Consider the following 15,653-nt stretch of genomic DNA (forward strand, 5'->3'; position numbering starts at 1 on the left):
CAACTCCTGCTTACTTCTTTGGTCAGAATGGGAGCCTTGACTGCTCCAGGAGGCAAAATTTCCTCAGTTGATGCCATCTGATGTCTAGAAAATGCCAGCAAGCTGCCGTTTGCCATAACCCACAAATGCACAAGGTAGATCACAGCTGAGATGGACCTCAGTAAAGAGTGAAATAATGCACATTCTCCCCAGAAGGCAAGGTCAGTCCTCTCCGAAGAGTGGCATTTCCTAGCTGTCACTGAGCCCACAGTTGTCTGCTATAGTGGCAAGACCACTGAGACGGCACACTCCACAGGGCTCCTGGGAACTCAGCAGCAGCAGCAGCTTTATTCTTCCTCCCCAAAATGGGGATAAACTGACTTTCAACATTCAAAAGCAGGTACTTAGCACATCTGTATCACCCCCATCTTGAGCACTGTGCAGAACCCTACTGCAAAATCCACCACTCCGCTTACCAATAGGAGAGGAGGACTTCTGTATTTATATTCTTCAGCCAGGTGAAACAACAGCTTGTGACTACACCAGGATTGCTGCCTGTGTATTTACAGGCATAAAGACAGTCGAAGGCTTCATTCAGATAATTTCAAATAAACTGTGCATATACACATATGCATTGTATTTATTGAGTAGTGCCGTGGAAACTTTACACTGATACATAACTTATCTGGAGTCAGAGCAGGAGATACAGCCAGCGTAACCTGGGTAAGATTCACTACTTCTGTTTTTGAGGTACTAGAAAAAAAATGTTATCACTGCACTTCAGAATAAGTCAGAAGAGTGTCCCTTTACCTAGGTGAGATCAGAACTGCTGCAACCTTTTTACTAAGAAATATGAGAAAATTATATACCAGGAGGAAAGGTGAGTATACTAATGTGTTGTCGCAAGAAAGTGTTAGTTAAAGGTGCAAGACTAAACAATTCAGTGGAGTCTGAGGGTAAAGATAGCTCAGTACAAATGCTACCTGCATGACAGCATGCTGGGTTTTTTTCAGATGACTACAGCACACAGACAGATCAGATGGTGCAGATGGAGCCAGAAGATAACTAAAATTCAACTAAAAAATGGAAAATTAATTGGGGAATGAAAAGAAACAATTGTGCAACAGTGGGGTTCAGAGGAAAGCAGGGCAGGAAACTCTGGATGAGTTTCCAAGATTCAGTGAGAGCCAAAATACCAACCCTGGTCAGCATCTTTGACAGCTTCCACTACAGCTTGCTCTTAGGGACGTCTGAGTCCATCAAATGTTGCCAGAAAAAGGCCTGTATCCTGTGCCATGCATCTTCTTGGGCTTTGGCATGCTCCCTCCATTGCCCTCCCCAATGCACAAACACCCCAAGCACTTTGTGGATTGAAGCCTGGCACAGAGGCAAGTATGGTGGCTCCAGGAGGTGTCCTGCTCCAGAATAGGAGCAAAACTCCACTTCCCGTCCATGCTGCTGAAGGCGCTGAACAGCATCCCTGCAATAGAGGTCACTTTTCCAGTTTGTGTCATCCAGTCCTGACAGGAAGAGGAACTTGGCCAAGGACCTCTCCATTGGAATGCGGCAATGCCAAGTCGCTGGGTCCCTGTGATCATCTAGGATATCTGAAAAATCTACTAGGCCAGATTTATCATCGGTCTTCATCCTCCTCAAATCATATGGGTGGGGAGGAACAGTGAAGCCATCCCCCTGCAGGGGAATGAAAGAATTAAAACCACTTCCAGATATGCTGACAGCTGCCTTGATGCCAGGTAGAAATGTGGCCATGGAAAGGGCTAGATCAGCTCCTTTAGACAAGCCCAAAACGCCAATCCCAGTGTCTTTCACCTGAAACACAGTTATGATACAACCATTATCAATTTCTCATTTCCTGGGCTGACATGATGTCTCCAGTTCTGCTTCCTCACTCACCCAGCTAAGACCACCCATATTTTATCCTTCCCTCTCTATTCAGGTTACATCACTCCCACATCTCTCCCTTTGCTGAGCCTCCACAAGACTGACTATGAATTGTACAGCCCCTCAACATTCCTCCTCCTGTAACACTCTTTCTCCCTGGAGACCTCTACAGACAAAGCCTCTTTGCTCCCTCCACATCTTGTCTCGACACTTGCTCTCAGTAATGTAGCTTTTACTGCTCCTGTTTCCAAACACCCTCAATCGTCTTTCCTCAGGTCCCCTTTGGAAAACCAGTTTTTGATGGGTTTACTCACACTGATTTTCTTTCATGCCATTGTTTTTTGATACTCACCTACAGCTGACCTGCTATCTTCTGTTTTGTTTTGCAGTGCACAAGATTCATTACAGCTGAGGCTGAGTAAGCCCAGCAACTGTTTAAATCAACCTATTTATTTTCAAAGCTCTTAGCACCAAATTAATTTTGTAATGTGTGCCTTGTAAGATACTCTGGAAGTTTCAGAGCTCTGTGATGAACAAGACAAACAAGCAAGGCTATATTCTGCTCTCACACTGGCTTTATTCCTGGTCTCTACATGCTAGAAAATAAATAACTTTGTGAAATGAATGCCACATTAAGTAGCATTCCATTCAAAGTTTAAATGCTACTTGATTTCTCTTGGTCTATTTTGTTTAAGCATGATTATATATTGCTATAAAGTGTCCTCCTCATCCCACATACTTGTTCAAATATAGCCCCAGTTTCTTAAGACATGGCACACTTCTCTTGCCAGTGCTACAACTATAAGGGATCCTGTTGCTAAAGTGTTTTATTACTGTCTTGTGAAACTTACTCAGAATCAAAAGTCTGCAACGTTTCAGAAATAGTAGAAAAAGTAAATGGATTTTTTTTTCTCTTCTAAAATCTTGAAAGATGCAAAAGTAGGGAAAAAATTAAGCAGTGTTGCGCTTCTAGCCCAGGAACCGCTTTGATTTAACCTTAAACAAATACTAGTTTGCACAACACTCAGTGGACTGTCACAGGATGCTGTGCAAAACCAACTATCCAACTACCTGCAAAACTGGAGTTGAGGTACATGCTTTTCCATCTCTCAGATCACGCTGTCTTTCAGACAATGCTGTCTCCTAACATCTCAGAAACTTCGCTGCATTCAGTGACATCTGACATTTCACATTACAAAACTGGAAAGTAATTCCAACAGGATGAGCTTCATAATTTGTCTCTTACCTGCTGCTGCTTCCGCAAAAAGTTTACAGCTTCCTCAAAATAGCCCAGCTCAAGAATCTCTGGCATAGCAGGGAGATCTTCAAAGGCCATATAAGCAAGAGCCAGAGTCACAAAGCCTCTGCTAGCCAGGAGACTTGCTCTGTATTCCACAAGACCTCCTCCAGATCCATACAAATCAATAAGTCCGGGGAATGGACCAGGTCCTGCAATGAAAGGGGTGTGTGTGTGTATATATATATGTATATATGCTCAAAAAGAAAAGTTTCTAAAGTTGTCCTTTCAGTAGCATCCCGTCAGCACATAGCAGGACAGTAGATATCAAAAGGAAATATCCTCTGAAGTTTTCCATGGAGGTTCTCATTCTCAGGCACACACACAATCAATATAAGGACGCTAATTTGGATAGTTCTTCTCTCTCTTAGGAACTCACTATGGGAAGTTCATATGTTGGGCATCCTTCTCCCACCATGAGTATTGGCTAAAATTGGCCTAGATGTTCTCAGACCATTAGGGATCGATCAACAAACAGTATTGCTGCATAAGCTGCACTTCTTTAGGAAGTGTGCTAGTAGGTTTTCCAGGGAGGGAATACTTCAATTACAAAATCTACCTGCAAATGCCAGCACTGACCTACACCAATTCAGGCTTCAGTCGGATCTGGGTAACTATGCCATGGCTTCTCAGTTTTCCTCCTGCGGCCATAGGACCTTCCTTTCCTGCTGCTGCTCTGCCCATTCTTATAGCCAGACTTCCCTTACAAGATCTGGTGTCACAGCAGCTGCAAGGGACTTTTCATCCATTACAGAGCAAGAAATTCACATTTAAGTACTGCTCAAGGAATATGAACAGTGCCGGGCTCAGAGCAGCTTTACACAGGACCCCATCTTGGCACTGTCTCCATATGGAGCTGTGGAATATGGCATCTATTTAATCAAAGACCTTACTTTTTTCATTTGTTTCCCATCTTCCTAAGTATCCTGTGCAGTCAAGCTGCCCGACTGGGTAGAGACTTCTTTCTTTGGCTTTTCCTGAGCCAAAATGAGAGACAGAAAAACAAGCCCAGAGCTACCACCACACCTCGTCATTCCTCGCTCCATGGCTGGAGCCGTCATGCCTCACAGCTGTGCCAAAGACCAGGGGCCTCTTTACCCTGTCAGCTAAACAGAAGGGCTAAGAAATAAACACACTTTTCCCCAGAGCTCTCACTGCAGGAGAGGTCCTGATCCCCTCAGCTAGAGCAAACAGGACATGCCTTGCGTTACCACTGCTGCCCTCCCTGCAGCCCCCCCACCTCAGCACCTGACCTCCCTGGGCAATGCCTGCTCCTCCCTGCTCTCTGTTAGCTGAGGCTTTGCTCTGGGTTGCCGAGTGCGTCCAGGGGCCACGGGGCACAGTATGTGGTGTAAGTCACACCTGGGAAAACAGAAACAGAATTAAAACTCACCAGGAGGGAGGAAGAGGGTTGCTTTCAGACGACCTTCTCTGACCGAAATCCTCTTCACCCCCTCTCCTAAAAACCATCGTTCATTGGTGCATTTTCCCAGCAAGCAGCTTGTCTCCATGTGGCCCTCATACACTTCAAATTCCACATAGAAAGGGGTAAGGACGTTCCTCTTTGCCAGCCGCTTATAGGGCGCTTTAGACTGCAGAGACCAGAGCAGCCCCATCGGCTCCACTCCAGAATAGCTCCCCCCCAGTGCTGGGGAGTGGCTGAGGTCGAGCTCTCCATTGCTCCCAGCTCTATAGTGAGCGTGGGCTTGGAAAAGCTCCCCGCTCTCATCCACCAGGCTGGCTCGGAGCGTGACCACCTGCTGCGGCAGGAGCCCTGCCACGCAGATCTGCACAGGGTCATCGAACAGACACCTGTGGGAAGGCAAAACCGTCACCCGCACCGCCATCCCAGCTCTCCTGCCAGGGAGAGGAGCTGCCCTTTTTTGTGGCAAGACAGAGGGCTGCGTGAAACAGGATCCTCAGGACACTGTCGCTCTCAGACTTAAAATCCCTGCTCAAAGTCCAGGAGGAACCACTGTGACAGCTTCCTTCAGGCAGCGAGCACGGGCTGCTGGGAGATGTAGTTCAGAGCATGCCTCCCCCACAGACACTCTGGCTTAAGGGTGGTACAGTAACACCATCCACTTGCTCAGACACAAGCTGTCCTGGCGTGCAGTGTTACTTTTGATTACAGAGAGAGACTAAAGAAAAAACCTTGAAGTGACAAAAAGAGATATTCAAATTGCCTTTATCCCCGACAGTCGGAAAGTCCAGATTCCACTGCAGGACTGCCTTGGGCGCCTTTGTCAAGGCACAAAGAACACAAACAAACTGGAAAGCATGAAGTAACGTCACATCTTCATCTAGCTATGAAAAAAAGCCTGCCCTTAATCCACCTTGGGTTTTCAGCAATTTTTGGACAAGTGCCAGAAGGTAAAATGATGCTTTATGCTTTTAGCTATGCTTCTTTAAAAAAACAAAAGAAACAGGCAAAGCAAAAAAATTCTCTTTTTTCTTCACAATAATCAATCTTGCCTAAAGGGTATCTGCATTTTCCTAATTAATACATGGAAAATAAATTTCCCCCTAGATTGCTAACATGTCTAAGGAACTGTTTGAATATTTCACGATGAATACCAATATTTGGTTTTCAAAATTAACAATGCAACATTTTTGCTATGTCCGCATATTTAATAGCCTTCTAGTCCTACCCTGTGGGTCTCAGACACATGAGTAGTATCATCCTGTTCCATGGAAATACAAATGGGAATTAAGGGTGCAGAAATAGGCTCCTGGTTCACACAACTTGCCTGACCACGTGTTAGGCAGCAATTAACAGCAAAGGACTGACACAATCAACGAGCCTACAAGCTGCACAATCACTCATCATGCCACGAGACCACAGGTGATGTGTAGATTGACTGTAGGTCTGGCAAAGCAACTCTAAAATCACCATCCAGGATGTAAGAGAATGTAGATACATTTAAATACAATGATGGAAAGAAATAAAAACATGTAGCTTAACATGGAAAATAGCCAGCACTGACCTTTGCACATCTTCCTAGATGTCCTCCACCCATCACATCATTTGAAAAAAAAAAAAAAATTAGTACAGAAATAGGCTTTTAAACTGACCTTTTATTGCAGAAGTTGTAATTTCTCACCATCAAAACACCACAGCCACTGAAGTCAGTGAATGACAACCTGACAGGACTTTTTCCTTAAGCAGAGTGCATGTGTTGGACTGATGCGGCCTGATGCACCGGTCGGTGACAGAAGAGATTCTTCCTTGTCCACTTGGGTTGTTATGAGAACAATCTGTAGATCTGAACAGTCATGGCTTCTGTTTTGGGATTTCCAAAACCTGGATTGCCTCCCTTCAAATTTTATTTTGCTCACCGTCACTGAGGCAACATGCAAAGACCTAAAAATGCCGTTATCTAACCTACTTACAAGCCAAAAAATCTGGCCAATTGATCTGGACTCTGAAATCAAACAAAATAGCCATGATCTGTTTGACAAACGTTGTTGATGATAGTTTAATGTTCAGTTCTTTTCACTTGAATCATGTTTGTACTCCAGCCACAGATGTTCATTGTATCACATCAGCCACAGAAATCACAAGCTTGAGCCTCCCACCTCTGCTATAACACTCCCACGATTTTTGTGAGACGATCTACTAGTTGATAATAGCTGTACTTGAGGTCATATTCCATGTCATACCAATAATTCACTGAGGAGACAAGAAAAGGAAAAAACACTTCTAAGGCTAGAATATAAAGGTTTACAAACACATTCACAGACTGTTTTACACAGTTCAGCTAGTACAGGCTTCTCCTTATTATTGCCTGAACTCTGAAATGAGCAAATCTTTGACTACAGCCAAAAATAACATAAGCAAACATTAGAGTTCTTTAACAGAGCTGCCAGTGCAACTCTGTCTTAACCCAAACCAACTCCTCTTCAGACTCAATACTGGTGATTCCTTGGAGCAGAAGCTGGCGAAATGTTTAGGAACAAAAAATATATGCTTCAGTTTAGACAAAAAGTACCAAATGCACTGCAAAGTTTAATATCTGGATGGGAACTTCTCTTCCTCTGAGGGTGTAAAGGATGGGAAATTCACCACTACTTCACAATGGTCATCAGTTAGCTTTAATTCTGCTTCTCATTTTAATTTTGGTGTGTCTCCTGGAAAAAGTAAGAAAAATAAACCAAGCAGTATAATATTGTACCAATGGTTCTTGGAGGAGGATACACTACAGCTTCAGACATTCACTGGAGCAGGCCCAGAGAATATTGATTTTTCAAGTGTATACAGACTGTAGTGCAGTTAATAGACTAAAGGCTAAATAAACTCTTCAACTCTCTAGCATTTCTGCTAGACAGAGAAAAAGAGAGTGGCCAGGGGCTTGCAACTGGAAACAACTCTACTTCATCTAAAAGATCTTTAAGGACTGATGCAACACTACTGGGAAAAAAGAATCAGAAATACTGCTTTACTGCTAGCTTGTCTTTTTATCACAGTATCGCAAATGTTGGAAGAAAAGGGCTTGCAATATTTGCAGTTACACAAATACTGTAGTGTTATGTTATGTTGTTCAAAATACTGTATTTACTCTTCCTGAGCAGACAGAATCATTCCAGGTAAAAGACAGCAAAAAACTCTTTCTCAAACCTTGCAAAACTTAGAGAATATAATAATACTTTGCACCACCTCCACCCCTCCACCTGCACCAAATGAGCTTGAAATTCTGGAACTCTCTTTGGGAAGGGGGAAAAAAAAAAGCTAGAGATGATGACAAATCCTGGGAAGACAGAGATGACAAGACGTTTGATAAGCACAGGGGAACAGTAACACAAGCATAGGCTTATCAGCAATGTAGGAGACTGGATCGGAGCAGATTCCAGCTCACATGACAACTGAGTATCTTCCACATTGTGTCTATACCCACGCCTAAAACTCATACACTTTTCTGGTTTCCTTTTCTTCCCCAGGTCCTTTTTTGCTGATGTGATAACGGCACGCACAACGTGCAGTTTCTTGGTGAAAGAGATGTAGATGACCAACTTGCAGTTAGCAGGCTAGGCAGACAAACTGCTTAGCTCCATGTTATAAACAGAAACTGGATCATAATCACTGAATTAGCTATCCTTCTCCAGAACTGACAACTAGGAAGACTTCTCCTTCTGCTACATCCCTAGCACTTACCAACAAGGCTATGAATTATAGGGAAAAAAAGACTGCAAGGAGGTAGCCCCATAGTATCTGCCAAGATTGCTCTTTCCTCCTGAGGGGAGGTAGATGGTGAAAGGGACCTTCGGTCCCAGTTATGCTTTGCTGTAGCTGCACACCCACCACAGTTCAAAAATAATATCTGGGAACACTGTGTATTTTACCTGCTATACAGCCATGTGATTGCTGAACATGATGGAACCAGAGGGAAGGCAGGTATAACATCTCACCAGCTTTCACTGTACACTGCAAAGGTTTTGCCTGAGCATACTCTGGATACTGTTCCAGATTTGGGTTCAATGGGTCCAGGGGGATCCAGGGTACCTAAAAGCAAAAGGGTATGTATATGGTACTGACCCTGGCAAAGAATTCCAGCAAGCTTCCAGAAAAACAACAGATAACCAAAACTACTAGGTTACAAAACATGTACTTTGCCTGGCAAAACACATACAGCAACACAGTTTTCCACATTCAGCTAGGAATAGGTCAAGGATGCAAAAATTTGCCTTCTTCAGTAAAGCATTTCTAATTAGGGAAAAGGTGCTGAATGTCAGCCATGAAATTTCAGTCTCACAGTACACTTTCAAAATACCTCCATCCCCTTAACTCACTTGTTCCCCCTATGTTCAGTACTTGAGTATTTTATCTGCACCACTCTTTTTAGAAATTCATTTCTTCTTCTAAAGCTCTCTGGTCTAATTTTATTCCCAGCAACTAAACTCCACTTTCCCGCTGGGAAATCCCTCTTGCCTGCATTCATTTCTTCTATGCCCTACAGAATTATAAACCTCAGCACTCCACCTTACTGTTACATGAATGCTCCCATGAGATTCCACAAGCACCACTCTGGGAACAGAGATAAAGCCCCAGCTCAAGTTCAGCTATAGCATTAGTCACACATTGCAGAGGCAAAAGGAGAGAGATTAGATATAAAAGGCTACTGAGTTATTGTAAAGTGCTTCCAGATCTATACATTTTAATCAGATAAATATTGCTACGACTAAGAAAACACAATTTACTGATTGAGACAGATACGTTTTATTGCACTGGGTGATACTGTTGTAGAGCAAAACCTAGCCCTAGGTAGAGGGCCAAAGGAAAGCGAATGCAGAGGAGTCCTTTTTTAGGCTTAATGAAATAAATTCCTTTATTGTTGATTCATTTAAAAGTCCTTTACTGGATCTATTTACGTTTGGTGCAAGGAAGACAGTTTGTGATATCAATGGTTTCAGGTGTGCAGTAAAAACCTTTTCTGAAAGCTAGGTATCCTTAGAGAATAGTAAAATACATGATAAATATCTGGGCATTCTCTTTCCAGTAATGAGGGATTTCTAAATATCAACCAATATGCTCAGTTTGAGGGCTCAGCATTGCCCAAAACTATCTTTACTGGATTGATTGTGTTCTTTATATCCTTTTTACCTTATCTGCACTCTTCTCATCCACAATTTGGAATGAGCCATCTTCTGATACCTGGTAGGTTGCTGGCTGATAGAGCTCTGGAACCACAGAAAGAATTAAATGATACAACTCAGAGTAGTACTCAGAGAAACTAATGGCAGGGCATGTCACACTTTCACCAAGTAAAAGAACAACTAAGACAAAACCATTTTCAGCTTACTGTCCTCACTGTCCTTCCCTCTGCCTATTTCAATTTTTATCCAGTTTCTTAATTTTTTTTTAAAGTCAGTCTGAATACAGAACTGCCTTCCTGTTTGGAATTCCAACCTTCTTTATTCACAGGAATTATTCCCCTCGAAAAACATTTTACTCCTGGTCCTTTTGTTCCAGCAACTGTCTTGTTTCCCTTTCAGAGTCATAAATGCATCCCTGACTTAAACATTGTTCTATATTCTGGTGTTTCTTCTTAGGTCAGCCTAGCAAGATAGCACTCACAAGAGTTATTAGTGACTTGTGGCCAGCCTTTCACTTCTAATTTTATCCAATGGGCTCATCAACTGCTTCAGAAACTGCAGGCTGCTTTTTCTTTCCTTGCTTCAGCACATGTGGCTTTTTAAGCCCTCCCTTGAGAGAGTTTCTCTCCATTAATCTGATGTTCAAAAGATGGCGTCGTCTTTTTACTACACACTATAAAACGTAAGCATTATGTCTGTCTATGCCTTAACGGTGATTTGTTTTACAAAGTATGCCTCACGATACGCATGTATTTCATACTTTCACATACATGTGACACCACCTCTCCTATGCAGAAAGGCTGAGACAGTTGGCGTTGTTCAGCCTGGAGACGAGAAGGCTCTGGGGAAGCCTTATTGTGACCTTTCAATATATAAAGTGGGCTTATAAGAAAGACAGAGAAAGACTTTTTTACCAAAGCCTGTAGTGACACAACAAACGGCAACGGTTTCAACCTGAGAGAGGGCAGATTTAGACTGGATCTAAGGAACAAATTTTTTACATCGAGGGTGGTGAGACACTGGAACAGGTTGCCCACAGAAGTTGTGGATGCTCCATCACTGGAAGTGTTCAAGACCAGGTTGGACGAGGCTTTGAGCAACCTGGTGTAGTTAATGGCAGCGGGGATGGACTAGATGATTTTAAAGGTCCCTTCCAACCCAAACCATTCTATGATTCTATGACTTGAAGGTGGTAAACAAAATAAGACCGGTATAAATAAAATATTGTAGCATCGCACATATCTAGGCAAAATAATATTAGTGTCATACAGCATTCTACATTCACTTAATCTGGAGGTTTGAAAGTCAAGGAATGGGAAAATAAAGTCTTATTTTATGAGGTGTAAACTCAAGCTGTCCATCGCCTAGACGACACTGCAACATAACAAACTATTACTGTGCACATAGGAAAGCAACATAAAGAAATAGAAAATAGGTAATGCGAAGCAATGCTGCCATAAGAATCTCTTTTTTCCTTTCTCCAGTTTTCAGAGTTTCTGTTAGTAACTTGAATATTTAATTAAATTACAACTTATTTTTCAGCTTCCTGGCCTTTTTCCTAGAGAAAAGAATGAGCAGCCAGAATCCAAACCTATTAAACGTCAAAGATGACACGCAACACTGACAAGATGCTTAAATAATTTAAATATTCTAAAGCTGAAGAGATTGCTATGAGTAGCAATGAACTTATTACTTTACAGGACTGGAAAACCTGACCTCAGCATAATGTTTGTATTACAATCTATCTGCAGCACAAAATAGAAGAGATTTCTGTTCACACTGGCAAGCGTAACACTGCATAAACATCAATATATTATCTCTGCTTCCTTTTTCATATCTTTCAGTATTTTATTCTCTCTTCCTTCCAACTCCCAGACATACTGCATAGTAAATTACGTACCATATGGGATGAAGGGACGGTCACTCGGTGGATGCAGTAGAAAATATTTCTCTCCAGATATCACACAGTACAAGTTCTCATAATGATCTTTATGTACTAGGATCGAAAAGAGAGAGATGTGGGGAAAGAGAGAAAATCAGTGTTACTTCCTTCTCTACATCAGAAACTACAGTAGGCTGAAAGCGTCAGCTTGTCCTCTTATTATTGAGCCACTAACTCAAAACAAGCCTGCTTAAACCTGTGCTGAAAGCACACAGAGTATTTACAGCACCATACAATACGTACAAGATGTCACAGCAGCTGATTCCCCAAGCCAGAAATTCACAGCATCAGGCTTCTTCCCTGTATGGTTAGGGAATAGAGAAACATTGTCAACAAAAGAAGAATTTGAAATGTCATGTTTAAAAGCATTTCAAATAATTTTCTGCCAATTTCTGCCAAATTCTGTCCTTTAACTTCCTTCATAACTATGACAGGCTTCATTGCAAATAGCAAGCTGTGAACAACAGCAACCTCCTTCTATGGTGGAAGCCACTGCAGTGCCCATCAGACTTCACGACACAGTATTATTCATCCCCAAATAGATGGTTACAACCCTTTGTTTCCACATTCTGAATCTGTAAGACTTAGCTCACAGAGAAACCGCAGCATGTCTACATACAAAAAAGGTGGTGAGATCACACTAAATCATTTTCATTGACATTTTAAGGAAAGACATGCTGTAAAATAAAAACCAACTGAAGCAGAACAGTACTTAACTAGAAACAAACAGCTGTAATTTTACCAAAGGAGGTGGGAGCTGTGTGTTGTTCCACTCATTTGTTATGCTAGCTTTGGGAACAACAGCATGAATCTGAGGCAAAACAGGACTCTAAATCAGAGAAAAGCCACTATATGAAAAGAAGTGCTATATGGCACTATCACCACATTGTTTCAGTTGCAGTGGTCCCAACACACAGCCAAGATACTGATTCTGGAGTAACCCAAACCCAAAACTTGGATACTCTATTATTAAGTATTTTATCACTTCTATTTTCTAAGGGGATCAAACCGAACTGAGCTGGGGCATCCAGGAACAGAACAAACATTCACCATGTTCCTAGCATGATTGTTTTTAAGCTCTCTATAAAATATTTACTAAATATAGGAGAAACAGAAGGTTTACCAAGTGCCTCACTCATCCATGGTATGTCAGGCTGTACATCACAGACAAGTTCAGAGAATTCCTCAGTGAGGTTTGAACACTGCTTCTGCACGTAGAATATGTTGGGAGAGGTCACTTTCTTCTCCACAATGTCCAAAAAGTCCATGAAAGGCATTTGGCGCTCCTCTGGCATGACAAAACGGTCCTGAAACACCGCATCTGCATAACCATTTGGTGTTACTGCCACACTCACTACCTTGGGGCCTACTACCTCCCTGCAAAATAAATCAAAGGTTTATAGCCAGACCTGCAACTGGCCCATATATTGGACACTGGATACTTTAAAAAGAACATGTTTTATGGCCAGCAAAAGAAAGAAGCCTGGCTTTCCATGAATGGGTGTCTCTAGACTAGATTTTCTACTGTCTGATAAGGTCTCTGGCATTCTGCTCTGATTGCTCCATGTGAAGGCAACCGTAGTATCTTTCAACTCTCTAAATTCTCTGTGTCTAACAGGCGAGTTCACTAAGGAGCTGCTTTTTCCTCCGTGCAGACAGAGGGCCCTCTTCATCCACTTCTTTCCATGAATCATGGCAGAGCCTGATATTCTCAGGACCACTCAACCCAGCCGAATCTGGGCGGCCATATGTTCAAAAGCAATTGAGGAGGGAGAAAGGGCAGACAGAGACTGACAGACACAGACATTGTGAGGCTAACAGCCCTTATTTCTGTGAGACATTTAATTTTAAACCCATAGATTTTAGGCCTAATCAGAAATCCTCTCTCAAAAGAGAACTTAAAAAAAATATTAGTCATTAAAATGCTCATCTTTTTTGAAAAAAAAAAACACAACACCACCAAGGTGTATTCCATCAGAAAGAAGTCAGCCTGTTCTTACAGCTCTACAGCCCCATTCCAACTGGGAGGCTACAGGGTGGAGCACTAGCCAGAACACAGCGGAACTGGTTTCGAGAGCCCAGCCTGTTGGCTGCACAGCCAAAACACCCACCCTGCACACTGCAAGTTCCTATCGGAACTGGTCAGGACAGTACGTTTCCAGGAAGAAATTTACACCTGAGTTTGGCAAGACTGAACACCTCATACAGATGCATGAAGGAATCTAAGCTAATCTTACAGATAAAAACAAAGATTAACGAAGAGTCTTTTACTGAGGTCAACCAAAACTGACCACCAGCCCTGCTCCAAAGCTGGTTAATACCTGAGGTACGCTGAGGTCCATTTCTTCAGAGCCGGCCAGTGGCTGATAGCATTCCGAATTATACAAGGTTTATTCGGACTCACCCATTCTCGATAAAACTCCAGCGGGGACGGAGGCCTATCAAGATAGGGTATGGACTCCAACGACCCCAGCTCTGTCCGGGCAAATGAGACACAGTTTTACGCAGCATCCTGAGAGAAGTGCCCTCTGCTAGCACACTAACCAGCTTCAACTGAAGCTTCAGTTGAAGAAGAACCAGCTTCAACCACACCAACTGAAAGCAAGCAGCATCCCCGCTGGCTCAATAAATCACTCTGTTAAAATCCAGAGGCTTTTAACCCAGAGGGTTTTGGGGCCAAATGGATACCTCAGGCCGTCACCCGGCTACTCCCCAGCTATCAGTCACAGCTCATCCCACGGGTGACGACACCATGTGCCCACAGGAAAGTGGGCACAAAGGACATAGGTTACAGGAAATGCACCTTCAATACGGAGATGGTATCACAGGAGGGTTTTTGAATGCTGGAATAGTGCTTTGTTTTGCTATTTTGTATGTAGGAAAACAACCTAAAAGGGCGATTTTCTTGAGTTGTGTTTTCTTTTTTGCAGCGGCCTTTCTACTTTTTCTTCACCTTGGAAATATTTGGCTGAAAACAAGAGTAGGAGGGCGGATCATAGAATATCCTGAGTTGGAAGGGACCCACAGGGATCATTGAGTCCAGCTCCTGTCCCTGCACAGGACACCCCCACATTCACACCATGTCTCTGAGGGCGTTGTCCACGGGTTTCTTGAATATCATCACGCTTGGTGCCGTTACCGCCTCCCTGGGGAGCCTGTCCCAGGGCTCCACCACCCTCTGGGGGAAGAACCTTTTCCTAATATCGAACCTAACCCTCCCCTGGCACATCTCCCTGCCATTCCCTCGGGTCCTGGCGTTGGTCACCAGCAAGAAGAGAGCAGCGCCTGCCCCTCCTCCCCTTGTGAGGAAGCTGCAGAGCGCGATGAGGTCTCCCTTCAGTCTCCTCCAGGCTGAACAAACCAAGTGACTTTAGCTGCTCCTCATACGGTTTCTCCTCTAAACCCTTCACCAAGTTCGTGGCCCTCCTCTGGACACTCTCCAGCAGCTTTATATCCTTATTGTACCATGGCGCCCAAACCCGCACACAGTGCAGAGCGAGCAGGACAATCCCCTCCCCCGACCGGCTGCAATACAGAGCCTGATGCAGCCCAGGGCACGGCTGGCCGCCAGGGCACACTGGCACCGGGTGCTCCAGTGCAAGCCCTGCAGGTGCCGCTGGCAGCTGCTGCGGCCCAACCAGGGCGCCCAGGCGCCCGGGGCTCGGTTCTCCCTCCCGCAGGGCGGGCTGGGGCCCGGCCGCTCCCTCCATCCCGCCCAGGCCCCTGCCCTCCCTCCGGCCCCGGCCCAGCGCTCACCGCGGGCCTCCCGCGGGAAGGCGGCCAGGCAGCCCCGGAGGGCCCTCAGCGCCGCGCCCTCCGCCATGGCCTGGCCCCGGCGCAGGAAGGAGGAGGAGGAAGAGGAGGTGGAGGAAGAGGCACCGCCTCGCCGCGGCCTCCCTTTCTGCTCCCGCCCCTGGAAAAATACAATCCCGAGGGCTGTGC

At 44.1% G+C, this 15,653-nt stretch overlaps 2 protein-coding genes across 5 annotated transcripts; both read right to left on the reverse strand.

The window, feature by feature from the left end:
• Positions 1-601: 601 nt before the first annotated feature.
• On the reverse strand, positions 602-6,373 carry LOC104042797 (acyl-coenzyme A thioesterase 1). 2 transcript variants are annotated; one of them, XM_064462478.1, is made up of 4 exons: positions 6,283-6,373; positions 4,572-6,188; positions 3,128-3,330; positions 602-1,671 (listed from the first exon to the last, which is right to left on the reverse strand). In XM_064462478.1, exons 2-4 carry the CDS (start codon positions 5,023-5,025, stop codon positions 1,207-1,209), a joined length of 1,122 nt encoding a protein of 373 aa, XP_064318548.1. In that variant the 5' UTR covers positions 5,026-6,188; positions 6,283-6,373; the 3' UTR covers positions 602-1,206. The 2 variants fall into 2 exon arrangements, with proteins under 2 accessions (XP_064318548.1, XP_009500598.2); XM_009502303.2 differs by lacking the exon at positions 6,283-6,373 and having other exon boundaries at positions 602-1,809.
• On the reverse strand, positions 6,237-15,575 carry JMJD7 (jumonji domain containing 7). 3 transcript variants are annotated; one of them, XM_064462482.1, is made up of 8 exons: positions 15,468-15,575; positions 14,116-14,186; positions 12,835-13,018; positions 11,955-12,011; positions 11,670-11,765; positions 9,777-9,853; positions 8,519-8,678; positions 6,237-6,851 (listed from the first exon to the last, which is right to left on the reverse strand). In XM_064462482.1, the coding sequence occupies exons 1-8, from the start codon at positions 15,532-15,534 to the stop codon at positions 6,763-6,765; spliced, it is 801 nt and encodes a 266-aa protein (XP_064318552.1). In that variant the 5' UTR covers positions 15,535-15,575; the 3' UTR covers positions 6,237-6,762. The 3 variants fall into 3 exon arrangements, with proteins under 3 accessions (XP_064318552.1, XP_064318549.1, XP_064318551.1); XM_064462479.1 differs by having other exon boundaries at positions 12,835-13,088; positions 14,033-14,186; XM_064462481.1 differs by lacking the exon at positions 6,237-6,851 and adding an exon at positions 6,858-7,309 and having other exon boundaries at positions 12,835-13,088; positions 14,033-14,186.
• Positions 15,576-15,653: the final 78 nt, after the last annotated feature.

The sequence above is a fragment of the Phalacrocorax carbo genome, chromosome 10 (assembly GCF_963921805.1).
Source record: "Phalacrocorax carbo chromosome 10, bPhaCar2.1, whole genome shotgun sequence".
Taxonomy (NCBI): Eukaryota; Metazoa; Chordata; class Aves; order Suliformes; family Phalacrocoracidae; genus Phalacrocorax; species Phalacrocorax carbo.

What these genes read in the sequence shown, in the direction of transcription:
- LOC104042797 (XM_009502303.2), bottom strand. Translation starts at nt 5,025, where the DNA reads ATGGCGGTGCGGGTGACGGTTTTGCCTTCCCACAGGTGTCTGTTCGAT. An exon ending in AACCCTCTTCCTCCCTCCTG is followed by an intron (nt 3,331 to 4,571) that starts GTGAGTTTTAAT and finishes CTTTCATTGCAG; the next exon opens with GACCTGGTCCATTCCCCGGA. An exon ending in TTTTGCGGAAGCAGCAGCAG is followed by an intron (nt 1,810 to 3,127) that starts GTAAGAGACAAA and finishes ACTGTGTTTCAG; the next exon opens with GTGAAAGACACTGGGATTGG.
- JMJD7 (XM_064462479.1), bottom strand. Translation starts at nt 15,534, where the DNA reads ATGGCGGAGGGCGCGGCGCTGAGGGCCCTCCGGGGCTGCCTGGCCGCC. An exon ending in CTTCCCGCGGGAGGCCCGCG is followed by an intron (nt 14,187 to 15,467) that starts GTGAGCGCTGGG and finishes TTGCCCGGACAG; the next exon opens with AGCTGGGGTCGTTGGAGTCC. An exon ending in TGGACCTCAGCGTACCTCAG is followed by an intron (nt 13,089 to 14,032) that starts GTATTAACCAGC and finishes TTTATTTTGCAG; the next exon opens with GGAGGTAGTAGGCCCCAAGG.